The sequence below is a fragment of the Sus scrofa genome, chromosome 9 (genome assembly GCF_000003025.6).
Source record: "Sus scrofa isolate TJ Tabasco breed Duroc chromosome 9, Sscrofa11.1, whole genome shotgun sequence".
NCBI classification, from domain to species: Eukaryota; Metazoa; Chordata; class Mammalia; order Artiodactyla; family Suidae; genus Sus; species Sus scrofa.
The window spans coordinates 37,035,942-37,059,717 of NC_010451.4; the positions used below are offsets into that span (position 1 = coordinate 37,035,942).

At 37.0% G+C, this 23,776-nt stretch overlaps 1 protein-coding gene across 1 annotated transcript in view; it reads left to right on the forward strand.

Moving 5' to 3' along the window:
• The window catches only part of DDX10 (DEAD-box helicase 10), a 259,403-nt gene that overhangs the window by 29,371 nt on the left and 206,256 nt on the right, over positions 1 to 23,776 (forward strand). Inside the window, exons 10-13 of the mRNA XM_021062753.1 lie at positions 12,790 to 12,891; positions 14,062 to 14,149; positions 16,390 to 16,478; positions 19,401 to 19,878. Of these exons, the coding sequence (XP_020918412.1) occupies positions 12,790 to 12,891; positions 14,062 to 14,149; positions 16,390 to 16,478; positions 19,401 to 19,878 (757 nt within the window). The remainder of the gene's footprint in view (positions 1 to 12,789; positions 12,892 to 14,061; positions 14,150 to 16,389; positions 16,479 to 19,400; positions 19,879 to 23,776) is intronic.

The window sequence follows — 23,776 nt, forward strand, 5'->3', positions numbered from 1 at the left end:
AAATGTATTTCTTTTGACCAGTGTGAAGGAAGAAGGAAGGGAGAGAATAGTAGAATAGTGAGAGATAAAACTGTTTACTAGTAGGACTTCACTAGATTTACTAGATTTTACTAGGATTCAAAAGTAAGTCTTTTTATTGCAATTAATTATGTAATTTGAACAAGTAATAGAGTTAGAATTAGGCTCTGTGTATGATTTTGTTGTCTGCATTCAGACAGACTTGCCTTTAGACTGGTAACCTTTTGATTTCTAATGGGATCTAAGTAAACGGAACAGGGTAGAACAGCAGCTTTGTTTTCCATTTGATAAGAAGTGCATTTGATAAGTGGTGCATCACTGGTCTTTGTGATGGGTACGTGTTTGGGTTATCTTTTGTAATGAGATATTTAGAGAAGTCCTTGGTAGTGGTTGGTAGAATGAGTATTTTAGCACTGTTTAATTCTCCCAGTAAAGGTGTACCGTGTATGAATTTCTCTATGTACCCATGCATACATTTGCATTTTGTGTCCCTGTGGGCCTCTGGATTATTAAGCTTGGTGGATATGGTCTCATTAGCGTATTGGACCAGGCCAGAAGGGCTCTTTAAAAGTGCCGATGGTGTGGGCGTGGACAGGGTACACCGATTCCTTTAAAGCATGCATTTAGCATGAAGATTATTGGACATCTCAGTATATCAGGAAAAGCTTCAAGAAGGGGAAACACTTCAGTGCTCTTGGTTCCTGGAGAAGTTGTTAAAAATCTTATGTAGTCGAATGTGCCGTGGTGAACGTTAAATTGATATTAACGACTGGAGAGGAGGTGCAGTATCACAAGGATGGTGTTTACAGAGAGAATACCAATTTTGAAAAGTAGCTGTAATGCATTTTCTAATATGATCATTAATTTTCAAAGTACAAGCCTGTTTGGCCCTTCTTAACCAATGAAAAAATAATTTGAATTGACTATTTTAGATGTACAGTCAGTGGAAAGATTTAAGATATGTAATGCTTATTTTTTCTTTGGCAGTCTAATAAAGAAAATAACCAAACTGCAGTTTAAAAGTTACCATTAATGGGCTTAGATATAATTAGAAAGTTTCGTGGGCCATCAGACTGGATAATTGAATTGAATAAAGACTAAATTAAAATTTGAAACTAATTAAAATCCTCTGTATATGCTGTAATTAAAACTAGGTTGCTAGATCGTGTAGCTTTCGGAAGTAAACTATAGTATATGAATATGGAGAAATGAACTCACTCCTTTGTGGCCAAATAGCCAAGGTTTAGGGGAAGTCTTATTTGTTTGTTTGTTTTCCTTTTTATGTTTTAGCTAAAAATAAAGGGTGATTTAGGTACTTGTTACCTTAAGTGCTTACTCTGTTTTAAATTTGTTTACCTGTTTAAAATCTTTTCATCTTTAGCAATTGAGAGAAATTTTAATTTTTTTTAACCGTCCATATCCCCTTTAACAAAGCGATCTCCTGTGGGGTAAGTGAGGTAAGGAATATGAATATAGTTTTATAAAGCTGTATCCTGTGATACATTCTACCACTTAAAAGCAAATGTCTTTAGGGCTTACAGTTTTTGGTACTTTTAAAGCCAAGCTCTTCTGTTTCTTATAAAAATGCTCAGTTGAGAATAAAAAAAATTTGGGAGGAAAGTCCTTACACATCAGATACTCCTAATTTTTAAAATGCTTTTATCTTGGGCAGTAGAGGTCTATGGGTGGAAGATGGGAGTTTATATATGTGTGTGTATATATAAGTACTTGAGAGTTTATAGATAAAAGATGAGACTTTATATATATAACTGTTTTGTTTTCCAGAGTAGTCGTAAAATTCCAGCCATATTTCAACGGAGCCTTGTTTGCCTGGCTGCATTTTGTGGATCTCAGATTTTGTTTGTGGGAGATTTAGGCAGCAAAGTGTGGTTCCAGTAGGGGGCAGCAGAGGCCAGTTCTTTGCATTGCATGCTCACTGGCATCAGTTTAGATCATCGGCAAATACGAAAGATGGAAAATAGTTAAAATTTCCAAAGTGATAATTTGTGAAGAGTTCATGGTTTGTGGAGAATACTTGTACTTGGTGAAACAGATAATGAGAATTTTTAATATAGTGTCTTTAATTGGTTTAACTGTAAATTCAAAATAATAAAAGTGAAAAGACAGTTTCTATGAACATAACATACTGAAGCCTGCTGTGTATATCTTCTGTATAAGATAGGAATAATCTTTGCTAGTGAAAATTCTTACCATCCTGATTCCTTTGTTGACTGATCCTATCTTTAATCAGCTCCTCCTAGATAGAGGCTGGTGCTTTCTTACCTGGCCTTCTCCTTTGTTGCTATCTAGGATTTAAAGCTTTAAAAAAAGGGCAAAACCAATCCTTTATTTTGCATCAAAAAGCATTGAGCTGGGGTAGAGAATGACGACTGTGGCCATAGAGGTGGATGGGGGGCTGATATTTCTTAGAAGTCGCTTATTTCCTAGCACTTCCTCCTGCTCTCTTGCTCTCTATGCTCCACACAGCAGAAAGAGTGATCCTTTTAAAACACAAGTCAGGTCACGTCACTCTGATGGCTTCCCATTTCACTCAGAGTGAAAGCCAAAGACCTACTGAGCCTATGCTATTCAACCCCCCTCCAGTCTTATTTCCTATTATTCTCCATCTGTTCCCTGGCTCCACACTGGTCGTACTCTTTCTCCTGCATGCCAGGCATATTTTTGCCTCAGGAGCTTTACAGTATCTGTTTCTTCTGCTGGATTGCTTTTTCCTCAAGTATCCATTTGGCAATCTTTCTTACACTGCCTGGATCACTTCTTACCTTACTCTGTTTTCTTTTTCTCCATGACACTTAACACCTTCACATATACTAGAGCTTTCACTTGTTCTGTTTATTGTTTCTTTTCTCTCTCTCTTCCCTAGAATGTAAGCTCTATAAAGGCAAGGGAGTTGGTCTACTTAATTGATGTTCCCAGAGCACTTAGAACAGAGCTTGACTTGGGTAGTTACTTCAGATAACACAATTAGTTTCTCAAATCAGGCTCATGAATCAGAGATGCCGTATTAGTTAGCTATTGTGGCGTAATGAGTTACTTCACAACTTAGTGGCTTAAAGTGAGGACTGTATATTATCTCATGGTTTCCGTGGGTTCGGAACCCAGGTGTGGCTCATCTGGGTTCTCTGGCTCTTAGTCTATCGCAAGACCATAGTCAAGGTTCACAGCTACTTTAAGGCTCAACCAGGGATGGATCCCTTTCCAGGCTCTGCATGTGTGCTTGTTGGCAGGATTCGTTTTCTTGCTGACTCTTGGTCAGTGGTGTTTTATCAGTCCCTTTCCATGTGGTCGCCTCTTCAGAGGGTTTCTCACAAGGCAGCTGGCCTCATCAGAGAGCAGATGAGAGGGAGAAGGAATAAGGGGGGAGCAGCAATGTCTCTTAAGTCTAGGCTCAGAAGTCACACTCCGTCTTTTTTTTTTTTTTAGTAATTGACATACAACATTATATTAGTTTCTGGTATATAACATAATGATTCAGTATTTGTATGTTTTGCAAAATGATTATCAAAATAAGTCTAGTATCTGTTACCATTTAGAGTTTAAGAATTTTTTTCTGGTCATGAGAACTTTTAAGATCTATTGTCTTAGCAATTTTCAAATTATATAATATAATGTAATTAATTATAGTCACCATGCTGTACATGACATCCACACGACTTCTTTTCTAACTGGAAGTTTGTTCCCCTCCACCCATTTGTCTGCATCCTATTTCCTGCCTCTGGCAACCACCTCTGTATCTATGAACCTGGTTTTTTTTTTGTTTATCTTGTTTTTGTTGTTTTGATTCCACATATAAATGAGATCATATACTATTTGTTTTTCTGACTTATTTTACTTAATATTTTTTAAAATCTATTTTTGCCCCAACTGCTCCTGAATGATTTCCTATTCATGTTGTTGCAAATGGCGGAGTCTTTTTTCTTTTGCTTTTTTTTCAGGGCTGCACCTGCAGCATGTGTATGTATGTGTGTGTGTCTCCCATATATTCTTTATCCATTCATCCATTGATAGACACTTAGGTTGTTTCCATATCTTGGTTACAGTAAATAATACTGCAGTGAACATGGGGGTGCATATGTCTTTTTGAGTTAGTGTTTTTGTTTTCTTTGGCTAAATACCCAGAAGTGGAGTTGCTGGATCTCATGGTAGTTCTATTTTTAATTTTTTGAGGAACCTCTACTGTTTTCCATAGTGACTGCACCAATTTATATTCCCACCAGTGAGGCACAAGGGTTCTCTTTTCTCCATATCCTTGCCAACACTTGTTATTTCCAGTCTTTTTGATAGTACCCATTCTGACAGGTATGAGGTGATATCTTATGGTGATTTTAATTTGCATTTCCCTAATAGTGATGCTGAGAACTTTTTCATGGACCTGTTGTCCATTTGTATGTCTTCTTTGAAAACAATGTCTACTCAAGTCCTCTGCCCATTTTTTGAATCAGATGCTTTTGTTTTTGCTATTGTATGAATTCCTTGAAAATTTTGTTTTGTTTTGTTTTTAGTTCCTTGAATATTTTGGATATTGTAACCCCTTATCAGATAAATGGTTTGCAAGTATTTTCTCCCATTCAGTAGGTTGCCTTTTTATTACGTTGATGGTTTTGTTTTCTGTGCAGGAACTTTTTAGCTTGATGTAGTCACACTTGTTTGTTTTTGCTTTTGTTGCCTTTGCTCTTGGTGTCAAACTCCCCATATCTTTGCCAAGACCGGTGTCAACACTTCATCTTGCCCAAGAGGCCCAGATTGTTGAGAGCCAGTAATTTAGAAAGCTGCCTACCACACCTAATACTAGCTTCACTAACGTGCAGTTCCAAGTACAAAGGTAATCATGCGCTGTAGGTACCGCAGGAAGAGGTCTGGGACCTCCATCACTGCTGCACAGGTGCATTCTTGCCACATCAGTGTGTGCTCTGGTCCAGATTAATTCAGCATCTGTAAGTGATGTATGAGGTTTATCACTTACACAGATGGGCCACTGATGTAGTTAAATCCAGACTTAAATCCCTTAAATCCATAGACTGTAAACAAACCTGGTACATGGTATTCATAGATGAGAGCTCTCATACTAGCAGATTTACCATGTTTGTTTCCAGAGGGCTTGTCATTATATGTTTATGAGGAGATTTGACTATATATATTGCTTTGGGGGGGGCAGGGCAGTTTCTTTCCCACCCCCTTCCCCTGCACCCCCATAGGCAATGAAGGGTTGTGGTTCAGCCATTCACTTCCTAACACTCAATAAGTAGCTGGGTGAATATAAATGAACTCACTTAGCCTTTATAATAGCCTCATTGCCGGGTGGCATGGTGGAAGGTGGTGGTGGGGAGGGGAGTCTTCTTTTTAGGAAACTGTTTCTCTAAGATTGTGAGGTAAACTATGTCCAAGATCACGTAGGAAGTACCCCCTCTAGGGCTTCTTGCATCTTTCTGGCTCTACAACTCACATTCTTGCCAGGGTGCCCCAGACCAGCTCTTTTCATTTAATGACATTAAGTGGCCACTGCTCCTATTCAGGGCTTCTAGAATGCATGAAAGACAGGTACTTAGAGAAGGAAAGTCGGTATTTTTATTTAAGTGTGCTGCCATTTGTGGTCAGAAGGTTAAACTAAAAATGTATGCACTTTCCTTCTTAATTTGGACTATGAGAGACAGCTATCCCATAGGTGATCAAATACTGTCCTTGTCCTTAAAAAGTCAAGAAGTTTAGCTTTGATATGGCCATGTACCCTTGGACCTTGTGTTCTTAACCTCTCAAAGCCTTAGTTTTTTTCTCTTGTAAAATGGGATTATTCATATTTCTCAGGTTCCTGGAAGTGTTGCTTTAGGTAGTATCAGTACTGCTTTTACATGGTTTTTCTTTTTGTTCTTTATTAAAACTTTAGTCTTTTTGGAAAAAAAAATTCTTTTGGGGGAACAGAGTTGACAGAGTTTAATGATGTCTACTCTCCTTGTGAACTCCATAAATCTTTGTTTTTAATCAGTTTGCTGGAAGCTTTCCATGCAACACATGTTAGACAGCTTGGCGTCTTTCTTTTACAGTGGACCTTGTTTATCAAACTGTTGAGCCTATCATGGTATACTTGTTTGTATTTCCAAGATCTTAGGCTGCAGATGACTTTATTTTTCCCAGAATATTTCCAAGGTGTCTTTTTCTTCCCTTTTTTTTGGCCTATGGAGGTTCCCAGGCCAGGGGTCTAATCAGAGCTGTAGCCACCAGCCTACACCAAAGCCACAGCAATGTAGGATCCGAGCCAAGTCTGCAACCTACACCACAGCTCACAGCGACACCAGATCCTTAATTCACTGCTCGAAGCCAGGGATCGAACCCGTGTCCTTACGGATGCTCGTTGGGTTCGCACTCTGCTGAGCCATAACGGGAATTCCTGTCTTTTTGTTTTTTAAATCTAGTGTGTCATCTTTAGATATTCTGTGATTCAGAGATACCCTTTTTCCTGGAATAAGCTCTCCTCTGTGGCACATTGTGCAGGAGGAACAGAACCGTGGGACTCTGACTCCTATGGCTGTCTGCATCTGCATGGCTGACTGCACTGTCTTCCCTAAGAGACAGGAACTCTTGGGGCTGGTTGCCACAGGTGACACTAAGGCACAGGGCGCAAGCAGCAGACGTGGGAGATGAGAGAGAAGGGAAGTGGAAGAGAGGAGTATGACCTACAGTTGTCTCCATTTCTCTACCTCTTGATCATACTTGTATTATGAACAATTACTAGTATATTAATGGAGTCACAAGTGTAGAATTTAGGTCCTGAAGGGACCTAGATAATCTCATTCAAATTGTATAATTTATAAAACGGAAATGCTATGTTTAGTGATAAAATGACTCATTATCCAAGGTGTAAAACTAATGAATAGTACAGCTGGGGCTTGAAATCAGTTCTATGACTCCAAATCCAGTATTTCATCTGTTAGTGCAACATCTAGTGGTTTGTTTGCTTTTGTTCACTCACCATGTATTTAGTGACCAGCTCTTAGCTTCAAATGATATATGTTAGGTATGAAATGCAAGTTCATACATGTCCTCAATTTTAGGCCAAGTTAAGAGAATACACTAATATTGATAATAGTAGGATGTTTGTTAAATGAGGTGAAAGTGATACAAAAGATGTACATTTTAAAAGCACTTAAAGGTTTTTGTTATTTAATAACTAGTGTTTTATTACAAATGTAATGCTTAATTGCCATACAAATTTGAGACAACAACAGTTGAACCACCAAATTCTACCACCTCCAAGAATTTATTTTTCATGTATGTTTATCAATTTTTTTAATTACAAAAAAGGAATCATTTTAAACATTCTTTTATAACCTGATTAGTAACCTGGAGAACCAGGCTGGGAGAACTCAGAGAGGCTAGGTAGTTGTGAACACTGCCAGATCATGTTCCAGAAATAGTTGAAGGTAGGAGTGAGCAAGGTTGAAGGACCACTTAAAGACTCAACTAGAATGGAGTTTGTGTTGGAGAATTTGAATTGGAGGGTGACTGGTTCTTGGGTAGAAAGCAAACTATGCCAGAATGGCAAGGCTTCCCCCCAACCCCCTCCCCTGGCCATATTGTTTCAAGGTTATTTGAATGCAAGAATTACTATTGGGATCCAAATGCCAGTGGTCTGGATCTCCTATTTTAGCTACAGCCACAAGTGATCTGTAGGGCCTAGTGGTTAAGTTTCCTGCTATCAAACAATTACGATCCATCTGTTGAGTATCCATTGTTCCAGAGGGAATCCTGGTATAGGTGGAAAAAAGTATTGAATTGTAAGATAAAGTTTCTGATATGTAGTGGTCAGCTGATTATTTATTTGTTTAGGTCAACTTCTTGGCCTTTCAAGAACTTTTTTATTTGTGCTCTCTATTGGTTGCTTGCTTTTAAGGTTGGCAAATTAATGTAAAATGAAGCTCATCATAAATTCTGAGGCATTACATACATGTAACATGGTGTTAACACTGATGGTGAAAATGAGATTTTTGTTGTATTTCAGATGCAGGGCTTTTTATTTGGTCCCTATGTCTCTTAAAATAATCTGTCTAAATATATGGAGTTTTAAAATGTATGTCTTATGAAGAACTCTTATTTTTCTTTATACGCATATTTGGCCTTGGGCCTTGGGTATTGCTTTTGAAATCTAAACGCTAGCTTAGGGGCAAATAGATTATTTTTGTAATCATTTAGAAAAAGGGGGGATTGCTTATGCATTTTTAAAAGTGCTTTTATTTATGAAATAAAAGCTTACTGGTACATTTTGGGTGTTGGTATGTGGGAGATAATTTGTGCTTTACATTGTTTCTGGGAAAAGATGTTTGTGATGTAAAATAGGTAAGATAGCCAATAATCCTCTTTATTAAATGATGCTTACTTTGTGGGATTTGACTTTGGACATACTTTTCCATTTTCCTTTGGGAACCTTTTTCTTGTAAATTTCAGAGTTGTGGTCTGTCATAACCTTAGCCTTTTATGTGTATATTCTGTTAGCTGTAGTTTTAAAGATTTGGATATGGCCCCTTTGTGACTTTACTCATGACTCATCCTAAGAGATTATCTCTGGATGCATGGATGGGTAGATAAGATAGATGTAGGTGATTAAACTTACTGTTGTTGCTGTGAGTCAGTCTGAGAATAGAGATCTTCACTGGATGCCTTTTTGATATCCTAGAGATTTCTTTTTACCCCTTTGCTACAGTTCTGGCCTAAGTAGACTTGAGAACCTTCTTACTTTCTCTCTCCATCTCTGAATTTGAATACAGAATGTTGAAAGGGTTTGTTATCCTTCAACCCACTGTTTTCCCTTATTCCCAGTTGTTTCTCCTGTGCCACATGCAGTAAGCCTTTTTACTTAATGACGGTAACGGACTTTACCCCAAGAGTTTGGCTGCTTTGAGGGTGTTTGGTAAGTGCATAGGAATTGATCTCTCTCCTCTTTGACCTTCACCCTGTCCTTGGTGAAATCTTAGAACTTCAGGGGTTGTGATGTCGCTCAGATATCTTGTTTGTTTAGTTGCCTCACTGCTTCATAGACTCATAATTTCTGCCTTCACAAATAATTTAGTCCAAGAGTGCCTAGGGAAATGCATATTTCTTCATAGTAAATTCGACAAATTCAGCTGAACCATTTGCGTCATACTAGTCTGTATTAAAATATAATGAGGAAGTTTTTCGGTTTGAAACATATTTAGTAAAAGGAGTAAATGTATGTTTAGCTTTACTCTCTTTTCCCTGTTTAATATACAGGCATTTAGAAAACCTAGAAAAGCAAACATGAAACTACCCACTGGACTCTTTTTTTTTTTTTTTTTTTTTGTCTTTTTGCTATTTCTTGGGCTGCTCCCGCGTCATATGGAGGTTCCCAGGCTAGGGGTCGAATCGGAGCTGCAGCCTCCAGCCTACGCCAGAGCCATAGCAACGCGGGATCCAAGCCGCATCTGCAACCTACACCACAGCTCACGGCAATGCCGGATCGTTAACCCACAGAGCAAGTCCAGGGACTGAACCCGCTACCTCATGGTTCCTAGTCGGATTCGTTAACCACTGCGCCATGACGGGAACTCCTACCCACTGGACTCTTAAATGCTGTTTCCCTCCCTGGAAAACCTGACTGTCCCCTAACTGTTGACTAATTCCTTCTCATATTTTCTCTTTGTTTTTAATTTTTATCAGTTTGATTGATGTGTGTCTTGGTGTGTTCCTCCCTGGGTTTATCCTGTATGGGATTCTCTGTGCTTCTTGGACCTCCTTTCCCATGTTAGGAAGTTTTCAGTCATTATCTCTTCAAATACTTTATCAGGGCCTTTCTCCCTCTCTTCCTCTCCTGTGACCCCTATAATGCAAATGTTGGTGCATTTAATGTTGTCCCAGAGGTCTCTTACTTAGACTCTTCTCATTTCTTTTCATTCTTTTTTCTTTATTATGTTCAGTGGCAGTGATTTCTACCAGTCTGTCTTCCAGCTTGCTTATTCAGTCTTCTTCCTTATTTATTTTGCTATTGTTTCCCTCTAGTGTATTTTTCATTTCAGTTATTATATCATTCATTTCTGTTTGTTCTTTAAAACTTCCAGCATTTTGTTAAAGATTTCTTGTATCTTCTTAGTCCTTGCCTCCATTCTTTTTCCAAGATCTTGGATCACCTTTACTGCCATTACTTTGAATTCTTTTTCGGATAGGTTGCCTATCTCTGCCTCATTTAGTTGTGGGGTTTTATCTTGTTTCTTAATCTGGAACATATTTCTTTGCCATCTCAGTTTTTGTGTTCACTTATTCCTAATTGTTCTTTAAATCTTAGCTGTTAGATGTCATTTCCTTGGGGTAGTTTTTTTGTTTTGTTTTTTTTTTCTTTTTATCTCCTAGAGCACATTTAGTAGAGCTCTGTGTTATGTGTTCTTACATCTTCCTCTCTGTCTACTGTAATACTCATACCACTTTGTTGTTACTACAGATTTTATGTCTGTCCCTAGTAATCTGTAAACTCTGGGGCAGCCAGAACTATGTCTCTTTCATCACTCTATTTCAGTGCCTGACATATAGTAGCCTCTTAATTTGTGTGTGTGTGTGTGTGTGTGTGTGTGTGTGTGTGTGTGTTTTAGGGCTGCACTGGCGGCATATGGAGGTTCCCAGGCTAGGGATTGAATTGGAGCTGCAGCTGCTGGCCTATACCACAGCCACAGCAACATGGGATCTGAGCCATGTCTGCAACCTACACTATAGTTCATGGCAACGCTGGATCCTTAACCCACTGAACAAGGCCAGGGATCAAACCTTCGTCCTCATGAATGCTAGTCAGATTCGTTAAGCACTGAGCCACGATGGGAGCTCCTGCCTCTTAATTTTTTTTAATTTATGGATGAATACTTTGGATGTTTATTTCCTACTTTTCAATGTGTCTTTGTACCCACTTCTGTAAAGATAGTACACTGGAATTTTTTTACCCTTGTGTGGGACTGGAATTTTGAAATCACCACATGAGGTAAAAATTGCTTTTAAGTTTTAGATTGACAGTAAGTCAGCCGAGTCAGTTTTTCCTCCAATGTTCAGTGATAAATCTCTGCTTCTATGCAGTGATAGTCAGTCTGTCTCTCTGCAGACTCTTTCAGAGTTCCCCAAACCAGATTGTCATGTACCTCCTAGCGTCATTCCTGCTGTGCACGTATATCTATTGGCTTCAGCTGAATTTCTTTTTTTTTAAATTTACTCTGTGTTTGTTTTGTATTTTCTAGTCTCCATTCCCTTTTTCATGATGTTTTCCTCTTTGGAATACCTTAGCATTTCCTTTTCTATCCATTTTTAAGGCCCACCTCAAATTCCATCTACTGTAACATGTTTCTTTTTTCCTCTGGCTAACTCTAAGCAGCTTGCCTTCACTTCTGAGTTCATGACATTTGCCAGTGGTTGTTCTTTGACACTCATTTACCATTTTGGGGCTTTTTGGAATCTCTTGCTTTTGTTTGCATTTTTTTTTAGGCAGCTAGATTGTTAGAACACTGAAGGCATCTTCTATTTTTTTGTGTTCTCAATTTTTACCTGGCACAGAGTTTCTCAGTAAATAACTTATTTGGTTAACTATAGGAATTTTTTTGCCCCTCGTATTTTATAGCATGAACCCCGAAGAGAGTGCTTTGGAATTGCTTTTTCCTTTGTGTCTTTAAGAAGTATGTACAAACACCTGATTCCATTCTCTTACTGCTTGCATGTAATATCTAAGGTATGGAAATCTGCATGTACGTAGCACAAGAAGCTTAAGTAAATATGGATGCCTTGTGGCCACTTGTGTAGAAATTTCTGGTGCACCTGTTTGGTGAGGAAAGAGAAATCACGGATTAGAGAAAAGTTTTTTTGTGGTAGCAGAGATCCATTTTGTATAACTGATAGCTCTGAACCACGTTATTCCCAAGGTGTAAGAAAAATCCCCAGGACGATATTTTGATTTCCATAAGGTATTGGGTACCATGTTTATTAAATGATTAATTTCATTATAGTACTCTAGTGGCTTGAATGAGAAATTGTCTCCTTGCTATGGGTAGAGAGCTATTTAAGAAATTCTCCTTGGAATTCCTGCTGGATTGGCAGTGTTTCTGGAGTGCAGAGATGTGGGTTCAACGTAAGGATCTGGCATTGCTGCATCTGTGGTGTGGGTCACAATTGTGGTTTGGATCTGACTGTTGGTCTGGGAACTCCATATGCCATGGGGCGGCCAAAAAATTTAAAAATATGTATATAAAAAAAGGAAGAAATTATTAATTGACTTGATTCTTTTACTGTAGTATAGCCTAAAAATCACTAAGAATTATTACTAGTGATGAAAATTTGAAAAAGGTTTTTAGATTCCTAGTTTCTTGTTGTAACAAATGTTTAAAAAACAGCAATCCGGGAGTTCCTGTCGTGGGGCAGTGGTTAATGAATCCGACTAGGAACCATGAGGTTGCAGGTTTGATCCCTGCCCTTGCTCAGTGGTTTAAGGATCTGGCGTTGCCATGAGCTGTGGTGTAGGTTGCAGATGCGGCTCGGATCCCGCGTTGCTGTGGCTCTGGCGTAGGCCAGCGGCTACAGCTGATTAGACCCCTAGCCTGGGAACCTCCAAATGCCACGGGAGCGGCCCAAGAAACGGCAAAAAGACAAAAAAAAAAAAAGGTAATCCTAATATTTACTAATTTGGTGAACTTACTTTCTTGTTACCTATTCATCAAACTATTAAAATGTAAAATGTAGATTGCATTAATGTGGCAGAGATTTTGTTTGCTTTTTGTTTAGGTACAAAGAGGATGGTGAAGCTTTATTAATTTTGCTTCCCTCAGAAGAAAAAGGGATGGTGCAGCAGCTTCTTCAGAAGAAAGTGCCTGTGAAGGAAATCAAGTAGGAACTATTTGCTGTCTTGATGTTATTGTTAGGAAAATGAAGGCATGAGATTATCATGCCTAATTATGTACACCTAATTCCCTCTTCCCTCTAATCTTCTCTGCTGTTTGGTTTTTGACTTTTTGTTTGTTTCATTTTTAACAACTTTTTTAGAAGGCTGAGAGTGGAGAAAATAAGATGAAAAGAGAATTTGTTAGCATCAGGAGGCATTGGTGGTTGAAAGATTAAACCTCTTGAGTGAAATTATTTTTAGGGCTGTCTGTGCCTTTTGGAGGGTTGTGCTCTACTGTCATTGAAGATGTTTAGATTGAAGGTCAACAGAATTGATTGTAGTCTCACTTATATTGGGGCCCTTGAGGCACCTGGCTTAATTTGGACGAAAATAATTTGGAGGGTGGTGATATGGGGTGGAGGAGTGGGTAAGGATTTAGATGAGACAAGACTGGGGATGAATTGATAATTGTTGAGGCTGAGTGAAAGATTTCTACCTTTGTATATTTTGATATTTTCTGTACTTAAAAAAAGTGAAAAACACCTCATCTACCACCACCTATCACTATCCCAGCTTTGCAGGAACAAAATGGTTGAGTCTAAAATCAGGGAAACAAGTGGGGTTTCCTCTGTGAAACCTAGAATAGCCCCTTGTTAAGAATTTCATTCTTTTCCTGTAGCTATCTGGGCAGATTTAAGTAATGATTCCATTATATTATGTGTAATTTCCAGATAAGGAAAATAATATTTATATCCTTGGCTATTTATTTAGTATTGAATTTGGTTTTGTGATACTTAACTGAAAATGGAAATCTTACTAAAATGACTTTTGCTTTCATTTATTCTGTTTCATTGTTGATCCACCTCTTGTGAGAGGCTGCTTTCTCTCTTTAAACACCAAAGAAGTAAACTCTGCTAATTGTGGCTGTTAACCTAATATTTCACTCAGCATGGCCTCTTTGGAGAAAATGTTGGATTTTTCATTTCTTTTTCTTAAATTATTCTAAATGTGCAGAGAGTCACATTTATGTCTATTGTAATTTCAGTTTAATCTGGCTCATTGATGAGAAATAACGTTATAGACTTTAAAATACTGAGGAAAATAGGAAAATGCTGCATACTATTTTCAGTTTCTAAAACTGAACAGTTTAACCTTTTATCTTTTTGTTATAAAAGAATCAATCCAGAAAAACTTATAGATGTTCAGAAAAAATTGGAATCGTTTTTAGCCCAAGATCAAGATTTAAAAGAAAGAGCCCAAAGGGTGAGTTATTTTGAATTGAATATCTTCATTGGAATAGAGCATATAATAAAGTTAATTTTTATCATTTTCTGCTACTTGTAGATTGCATGGTTATGCTTCAGATATTCAGGTAGTATAATTTTCAGATTAAGTTTAGCTACTTCTTTAGCTTTGAAAAAATTATATAATTCTTAGAGTAACCTGGGAAAATGTCCATTACTAATTCATAATCTTGTCAGACATATAGAAAATCCTTTTAATGATGATTTTTAAGTGCACAATAGCCAGATTTCTAGTATACTTGATAAAGTTATCAACTTTTGATCTCTTCAGTAAAATTATCTCAATTCCTGACTGCACTTTCTTGACTGTAAGATTAATGTCTTCCTTTATATATTAGGTTAAATTCCTAGAAACTTGCTAAATTGTCTTTAGGAATGAGATTTTAATCTATAAATATGACTTAATGTTCTTAATATGCTTTTTTGGACTTAGAGATCCTGTTGATTACTAAATACACAAAGAATTGTCACTTTTTTATTCTGTCTTTTCAGGGCTGCACCCATGGCTATGGAGGTTTCTAGGCTAGGGGTCAAATTGGAGCTGTAGCTGCTGGCCTATGCCACTGTCATAGCAATATGGGATCCGAGCCGTGTCTGCAACCTACACCACAGCTCACGGCAATGCCAGGTCCTTAACCCATTGAGCGAGGCCAGGGATCGAACCTGCATCCTCATGGATGCCAGTCAGATTCGTTTCTGCCGACGCATGATGGGAACTCCTGAAAAGGGTCTTCAAACAAATTCTTTTTCTTAAAATTTTTGTTTGAACCTGCAGATATTTGTGTGCATATTTTGTCTAGCAGTCGCACTTTAACCAAGGAGTTAAATCTTTTAGAAAATTAGGAAATAGTATGCACATTTGCAAATAACATGCATGAATTCTGATATGTTGTGACTTACTGCCTAGGTAATTCATTGGTGAGTTGGGAAATGTGAAACACTGGAAGGATGTTGTTTGTTGGTTACCTCATACAACAAATGAGCCTTCCAGAACAAGATTGTAGAAAAGCACATTGAAATAAATGATGTGATTTATTGGGTGTCATACATGGTTTGGCAGAATGGCTAACTGTGTTGCCAGCAGCAGCAGCAAGGTATCTAGTTTCATAGAAGTGATTTTCCTAGCTTTTGATTATAATCTAGATAGACCAAAACGAAAAGCAGCTGGGTGATTTCTTGTGGATGATTGTCGGGGAAAAAATTATCCTTGAATTATTCATTTTAATGCCTATGGAGACAGGGAAAATGGTTTGAAGATTAGTGTAAGTGGTTTGAAGAAAGTATTAGTGTAAAGTTAGAGAAAATGAGAAGTTAAGGAACTATAGAAATGGGAATTAAATATTATTTTACAAAGATTAATTTTAAAATAAAAAATGAAATTGCTTGTTTAGATGTGTTTCATCATCTTTGTTGCTTGCGTATTTTGCAAACTGACAGAAGATCTAGGACCATGTTTACTTTTTAGATTGTAATAGCTCTTGACATATAGTTTTCTTTTTTTTTAAACTGAAGAAAATATTACAAGTTAATAACAAATTCTTTAAAATTATAATCATGATGAATCACTCGAAATTATAATAAAAAGGAAACACTTTAGTAATAAACTTTTTCTGTTATGATTTTATTAAGTCTAACTTAAATACATTAAAATTTTACTTTTAGTCAAAGGATGTTATCCAATAATAATTCTACTGATAACTAGTATTCGTTGGTACTTAATGTATTCCAGAAGATATACCCAGGTATTCCACAAGCGTTTTTCTCATTTAATTCTCATAACACTTTGAGTAGAAGGTGCTATTATATTATCTTTGATAGATAAGGAAACTGACAGTTATAGAAATGAGAAACTTGCTCAGCTAGTAAGATGTGGAACACAGATTATCAACTGTATTATTCCAAAGCTTATGTTTTTTCCCATTAATGCACCTGAATGATAATAACTTCTATAATAGCATTTTGAGAAGGTTATATTTTATGCCAAGTTGGCTTGATGAAACCAGATTTAAAGTCTCTTCTAATATTGCAGTCTGAAAAGGTAGGTTTTTTGTTTTTGGTGGAATGGAGAGTACGTTCAACTCTTTGAGATTTTCACTACTGTTGAATTACCCTTTGGTCAGTTTTCTTTTATCTTGGTTAAAATTCATTTTCCATTTCTGGCTACTGCATGTCACACATTTCAACCTTTTCTGTTTACAGTGTTTTGTCTCCTACATACGTTCAGTATATCTGATGAAGGATAAAGAAATATTTGATGTGAGCAAGTTACCTATACCTGAATATGCCCTGTAAGTATTCATATTATCATTTTGATTGTAAATTCTCGAAGTTAGAGGGAATCTGTTTGAAAGCTGGTTCTGAGAGTCTTAGTTTAAGCCACTCTTAGCTGTAAAGAATGTTAGAGATCTGCAGAGAAACAGATTTTACAAACTGTGGAAAACTCATTGAGTGTTTAGTTCAGTTCGTAAGATGTTTTCTTACTTGTAAGGATAAATCCTGAAAATTATACTGGTAGTATCCTTTAGTTTGATATTCAAGGAGATGGAGACCAATTGATAAGTATTCTTTGAAATATTTGAAAGTTTGTAGTTCTCTTGTTTTCTGAAACACAGGCCTGGTTTACCATAGACAGTTCTTTTAATGCTTTGGATGCAAGTCTCTTGGCCATTTCTTCCCTTATTTTCGATTGGTTTCCCAGGCTGCTTGCTGCCTGAATATTCTTTACGTCTCGGTGTTTCTCACAGGTGCTCAGTGTTACCATGGCAAAATGTCCCTGTTTAGTTAATTGAGGATACTGTTACATGAAAACAGAGCTCTTGGTCTTGTTTTGGCTTAGTATTTGAAGGACTTTTTTCCCCTAACCTTTCCAGCTTAGAAAGAGGACCCATTTTTCAGTGGGGTCCTATCTATGGGAAAATCCTGTAGAAGCGTCCTTGAGGTTACTCATACTTTGAATTTCAGCATGAAATCTAGCCTGTGATGAAATGTGTACTTTTAAGGCAAGGTCCGTGTATTTGGCCTGCTCTCCAGGAATTGGAGTGCCTTTACCTTTAAATTGAGTCTAATAAAAACTTGTATCTGGGTAAGCTACTGTTTTCTATTCTACATGTTAGATTACAAGTTCAGTATAACAGATAATTTGTTAGTTGCAATATTTTAGAGCCATTTAATTTGCTAGATAACAGGGTAAGGTCACTGACTTTTGTTTAGGTAATGGATGGAAAACCACATGCCATGGCTAATGGATTTTTGTTCGTTTATCTGTTTACCAGTTACTAATTTTACAGTTTCTGAATATAAAGGTTTTTAGCTGATTTTTGTGCTTTCTGAAACTCTATCCTAGTTTTCTCATTGACATGGCTGAGATATCAGCAAACAGGAGAGGCACAGGTCTTTAATGCCACAGGGCCATATTTAGGAGACATTTTGTTGTTGCAGATGCCAGTAAATCTCAGCTGTTTACAGTTGAAGATTTTTGTTTTTTATTTTGATACTTAGGGAAACAGTTAATTTCTGAGACTAAATTATTGGTTTAGTTTAACTTGTTTTTTTTTACTTAGATTTTCTGGATGTCTCAACGTATAATTTCCTTGATCTATAATTTCCTTTAGAAGACTTTGATACCTAAAGCAGTGCTGTGTATGTAGGATATAATAAAGGTTTAAAAAAATATTTTACCAAAGAAATATGTTTTTGGAGTTCCTATTGCGGTGCAATAGAAACAAATCTGACTAGTATCCATTAGGATGTGGGTTCAATCCCTGGCCTCACTCTGAGTTAAGGATCCAGCATTGCCCTGAGCTGTAGTGTAGGTCACAGATGGGGCTTGGATCTCACATTGCTGTGGCTGTGGTATAGGCTGGCACCTCTAGCTCTGATTCAACCCCTAGCCACCTGGGAATTTCCATATGTGACAGGGTGCGGCCATAAAAAGCAAAAAAAAAAAAAGAGAAATATGTTTTCTTTTTCTTTCTTTCCCTCTTTATTGATAAAATACTTCTATTGAAAATTAAAGAAATGTTTTAAATACCTAGTTCATTGTGCTAGGAATCAGTGCAGAGTATATACTTTTAACTTAAAGTAGCTTCAGGTTTTAGTAGCTGAGAAAGGCATGTAACTGTAACTGTCATGCATTGAAAGAAATGTTCTGATGGAGATGAGCTTGTGATCCTAACCATTACCCCCCTTAACAGTAATAATGCAAAGCACTCAGTAGTCGCTGCCTGTGTGCTGGGCACTATTTTGGGTGTATTGCATCTGTGAACTCATTTTATTCTTAGAATAACTCTATGATGTAGGTGCTCTTATCACGCCATTTTGCAAATGAGAGAACTGATGTATAGAGAGGTTTAATAATGTCCTTTGATGCCACAGCTAGTAGGTGACAGAGCTAGGATTTGAACTTCCACAGTCCTATTTCTGAGTCCACATTTTACATCTCCACTTCGCAGTTTCTGTGAATCGTGTCTTAGAGGAAAACCACAGTGGATGCATGTTGTAATGTTAGCTTTTTATTATAGCAGACCTTGCTTTAAGAGTTTATCCCCAATCCATCTGTGGGAACCTAGAAGCTGGGAAAGACCTGATCATAAAGTAAATCTTGGTCTTAGAAGGAGAGGGTAAAATTTGTTTTCCTTTTTTTGGTTTGTAGTTTAAACATCTTTTTTATAGAAGTGATTATGGCACATTCCATGTCTCAGAAGGGAGGATGGTAGCACTTGAGTATTAAATGTTATGCATTGCAGGGAACTGTGTTTTGTTCTTTTACGGCCATGTCTTTTCCAGCTTTAGTATTTACATTTTACAGAGTGTTTTCACATAGTTAGTACAGCAGATATTTATACCTGCTGTAATACATGAGAGAGAACTGGTAGGTATTGTTATCTTATGTTTGAGGAAGCTGAGGTTGAGAGAGTTGTACTGAAAATAGACTGATCTAGGACTTGAACTGTTCCCTTGTTTCTCGTCTCATGCTCTTTATTTTGTATCATGTTAACGTCTCAATGGAAAATGGGATATCGCCAGTATTTTCTAAAGGGTATTCATCTTTTGGATCACCTAACCTGTCAAGATTGAGTTGCATCTCAGAGGAACATTTTCTTCAAACAAACACCTCTAAAAATCGCAATCCTGAGAAACCATTTTAAAATAAACTCTTAAAGATACCCACTGTGTATTGAGATAACTGTTTTCATTTACTCACATTTAAGGTCTCTTGGTCTTGCTGTGGCACCGCGGATAAGATTTCTTCAGAGAATGCAGAAACAACCCACCAAAGAACTGGAAGTGAGCCAGGATGATAAAGTTGTTGAGTCAAGTGCTCCCTCTCTCACCAATGAAGAAGTGGAAGAATTTAGAGCTTACTTCAGTGAGAAGATGTCTATTCTTCAGAAAGGTGGGAAAAGACCAGAAGGGACAGAGTACAAACAGGCTACTGGCATTAGTGATGAAGAGGAAGAAGAGAAGGAAGATGAAGTAGAAATGGAAGAGAAACTGGCAAAAGCCAAAGAGTCTCAACCTCAGGCTGTCCCTGGTGACAAAACATCGCAGAAGAGCAAGCAAGCTCCTATGCAGTTCTTGGATAGAGATGAAGAGGAGGAGGAGGAAGACGGCCTTGACGCTGATTTCTTTAAGGTGAAGCGGCGCAATGTGTTCGGGTTGGACCTTAAGGAGACTAAAACATTGCAGGTGAGTTTACTCCCAGTGGAGGACCTTATGTTGATTCCCACCACTTCTTACCATGTGCTGCTTGTTGCCTTTGGGGAACTATGGGAAAGTAACTAGGAGGAATTAGCAGAATGACTTTCTTTGCTTCGAACTCTTCCTCTTTCTTCATATTTAAAGCTGGAGTAAGTGCCAAAGAATTCTCACTTTTTATACCTTAGAGAACTCTAAGAAGTTGAACAGCTTTAATCTTCTTGGTTATTGGTTTTCTGATGCATGTTTTAAAAGTAGTCAGAGTCATGATTATAACATGAAGGAAGGTGATGAGGTTCTCTGGTTTGTGGGGTGAAGATCCCTCTTTGTGATTCTCAACATACTGCTTTCAGATTTGAATAATTACAAATGTTCTTTACAACAATTTAATCTCCCTAAACATGAATTTTACTTTTTAATGAGACTTTTAGTTTTGGGCACCAATCCAGAATCTTTAAAAAGAAAGCCAGCACTGGTATTTAAAGGCCACTTATGAAGGTTTATTAAAAGTTTCGTGTAGGTCCTTTGTTTCTCAGTAGGCACCTGCTAGAGGGAACAAAAGGGAAAATCCACATAAAGCACCTGTTTTCTGGGGTGCTTGTAGGTGCACAGTTAATACGTTTCTCCGCCCTTTCTTTATTTCTCTTGTTTTATTTTGTTTGCCTTATTCTTGATCATTTCTTTAAAGAGAACTGAATGAAAAGTGAACCTGAGCTCTTATTCTTTATACAATTCTAAGACTCACAATAGGAAATGTTAAGTTTTGAACTGTAAACTTGCATAGATGTTTCTTGAAGTGACTAAAAATCTTAAAATTAGCAAACATACTTACTGAATACTTAATCTGTATTAGGCATTTTTTAAACATTATCTCATTTGGTCCTTGAAAAACCCTAGGAGGTAGGTATTCTTTCATTATATAAGTAACAGGAAAAAAACTGAGATACAGAGACAAGGCAAGCAAAGTTGCACAATTAGTTATTGATGAAGTTCGAGTTTGAACAATCTGGTTTTTAAGGTCTCGTTTAGGTTTTTCTCCCTTTTTTTCCCCCCCAGAGGCTTTGTTGTTTTAGCACTTGAATTTAGGACTAGTGTTTATTTCAATTTAATTTTTGTGCATGGTGTGAGGTAAGGATCAAAGTTCTAGCTTCCTCTAACCTGGCCATGAGGATGTCCGATTGAAGCAGTACTATTTTCTGAAAATACTGTGCTTTTCCCATTCTAGTTACTCTGTCTCTTTGTTTAAAGTTAATTGACCATGTACATGTAGGTCTCTGTGTTGATTCACTTCTGTTCTATACAGCTATCCTTTCACCAATAACACCAGTGTTGGTTAGGTATAGCTTTATAGGAAATCTCAAATGACCTGATATCTTTAAAATTTGTTATGGCTATTTTTGGACCATTGCATCTCCATTTAAGTTTTTGCATCAGCTTGTTAATTTTTACAAAAGTCTGCTGCTATCTTCATTGAGATTACGTTGAATCTATCTCTTTGGGGGGAATTGACATCTTAACAATATCGACTCTTCTGATTCATGACTATGACGTGTTTTTCCATTTATTTAGGCTCTCTTTAACATCTTTTAGCATTTTAAAATAATTTTAAGCTTGCATATCTTACACATATCCTGTTAGATTCATCTCTCTATTTTATAGTTTTCAATAACACTTTAAAATTTCTCATTTTTTGTTTCTAGAATATAGAAGTAAAGTTTTTTTTTTTTTAATTGCAGTCATTCTAAACTGCCCTATTCTATTTTTTTTTAATTTATTTTTCTTTTTTGTCTTTCTGTCTTTATAGGGCTGCACCCGCAGCATATGGAGGTTCTCAGGCTAGGGGTCTAATCAGAGCTGTAGCTGCGGGCCTACGCCAGAGCCACAGCAACACCAGATCTGAGCCGCATCTGTGACCTACACCACAGATCACAGCAGTGCCAGATCCTTAACCCACTGAGTGAGGCCAGGGATCAAACCCGCAACCTCATGGTTCCTAGTCGGATTTGTTTCCACTGCGCCACGGCAGGAACTCCCCTATTAATACTAATGGCTTTTTTTGGAGATGGTTTGGATTTTCTCTGAAGATGGTCATGGTATTTGTGAATAAAGGTGGTTTCATTTTCTCCTTTCTAATCCATGTGTCTTTTATTTGATTTTCTTACTTGATTACAGTGTATGTTGAGTAGCAGTAGTGAGAATGGACATCATATTCTTGTTCCTGATCTTAGGGCAAACATTCAGTCCTTTATCATTACATCTGATGTTAACCATAGGTTTTTTGTAAGTGCTTTTAACAGGCTGAGAAAGTTCACTCCTTTTATGGCTGGCTTAGTGTTCTTATCAGAAATGGATGGTAGATTTTGTCAGATCCTTTTCTGCACCTGTTAGGATGAACATATATATAGCTGCTCTTACTTTGTTGGCATATTGATTTTCCTAATGTTGAACCACCCTTAAAGTCCTGTGATAAACTCATTCATTCATGATGTGTTTTCCTTTATCTATTGTAAGATTTTGATAAGGGTCTTTGCTTCTGTGTTCGTAAGGAATGTTGGCTTATAGTTTTCCTATAATGACTTTGGGAATGTGACCATTTTAAAAGCTTTTGACACATTTTGCCAGACAATCCCACAGAGAAGTCATATTGATCATTTCCCACTGCTTTATGTCAGTGCCCGTTTACTCACGCCAACACTGACTATTCACGTTTTTACTGATTTGAAAAAAAGAGTTAATGAGAAATATTACTTATTATTTGAATTTATTTTTCCTTGATTCTATTATTGAACATTATTCATTTATTTATCCATTATATAATTTCTGTGTCGTTATGTATTGCTTATTTCCCCCCCTTTGTTTCTGTTGTGATATTGGTCTTTCCTGTTGATTCGCAAGATGTATTTAAATGTAACTATTCCTGGCTTTTAATTTTTTAAATAGCCCACATCACGTTTTTTATCCTGAATTTCCTGAAGTTAATGTCTCACAGACCAGTGTGTGTTCATGGATACAGTGTCTAAGACCTAGTGCAAACTTCAGAAATGTTTCATGAATCACTTTTATATCTTCTTGCTTTGATAGTTTTGTTTGCTATTAATTATGTAGAATTCATATATAGAGAGTTTATTCTTTGAAATCTATATTTTGAAGCTAAGTATGATTTGTGTAGTCGAGTTGTAATGATTCAAAAGATATTGTCGAACTTTCTATAAGCGTGAGATAGTAAATAAAAGTATCTAGTAGTAGTGATGAAAATTTTGTTTTACGTGGTATACTGAAAAGTTCTATCTTTAAAATACCTGCATTTTTTTAAAAACATAATAAACTGGAAGTATTATGGTGTATGTGTCAAATATGATAGAACTTTTGGAGCAGTTAGAGGATTTTGAGATGCTGATATAGGAATGCTTTTCTGTTTCTTCCTGCATATTCCCTAGTGCTATACACAAAAAATAGAGTTAAAATTATTGACTCTTTAGCTGAAATAGAAATAGAAAGGCTTGTCAGCTGTACCTGTTATCTGCCTTTGAGTTTTCAAAATCAATACTTATTTGCACTTAAATTATATATTTTTATTCATTATTGTGTTTTCAAGGCATTTGATTTTGAGTGTGATTTTGTATCCACAATCCATTTGGCTTTCCTATTTAGCCTTTGTTTTTGCATTTTATATTTTTGTATTGCATTGCAGCCATCACTCACTGGAGGCTGCTTTTTTCTTTATTGCTTTCTTTTTTTTTTTTTTTTGCCTGCACTATGGCATATGGAGTTCTCTTTGAGGCCAGGGATCAGATCTGAGCCACAGTTGTGACCTATGCTGCAGCTGCAGCAACACCAGATCTTTTAACCCATTGTGCCAGGCTGGGGATTAAACCTGTGTCAGAGTGCT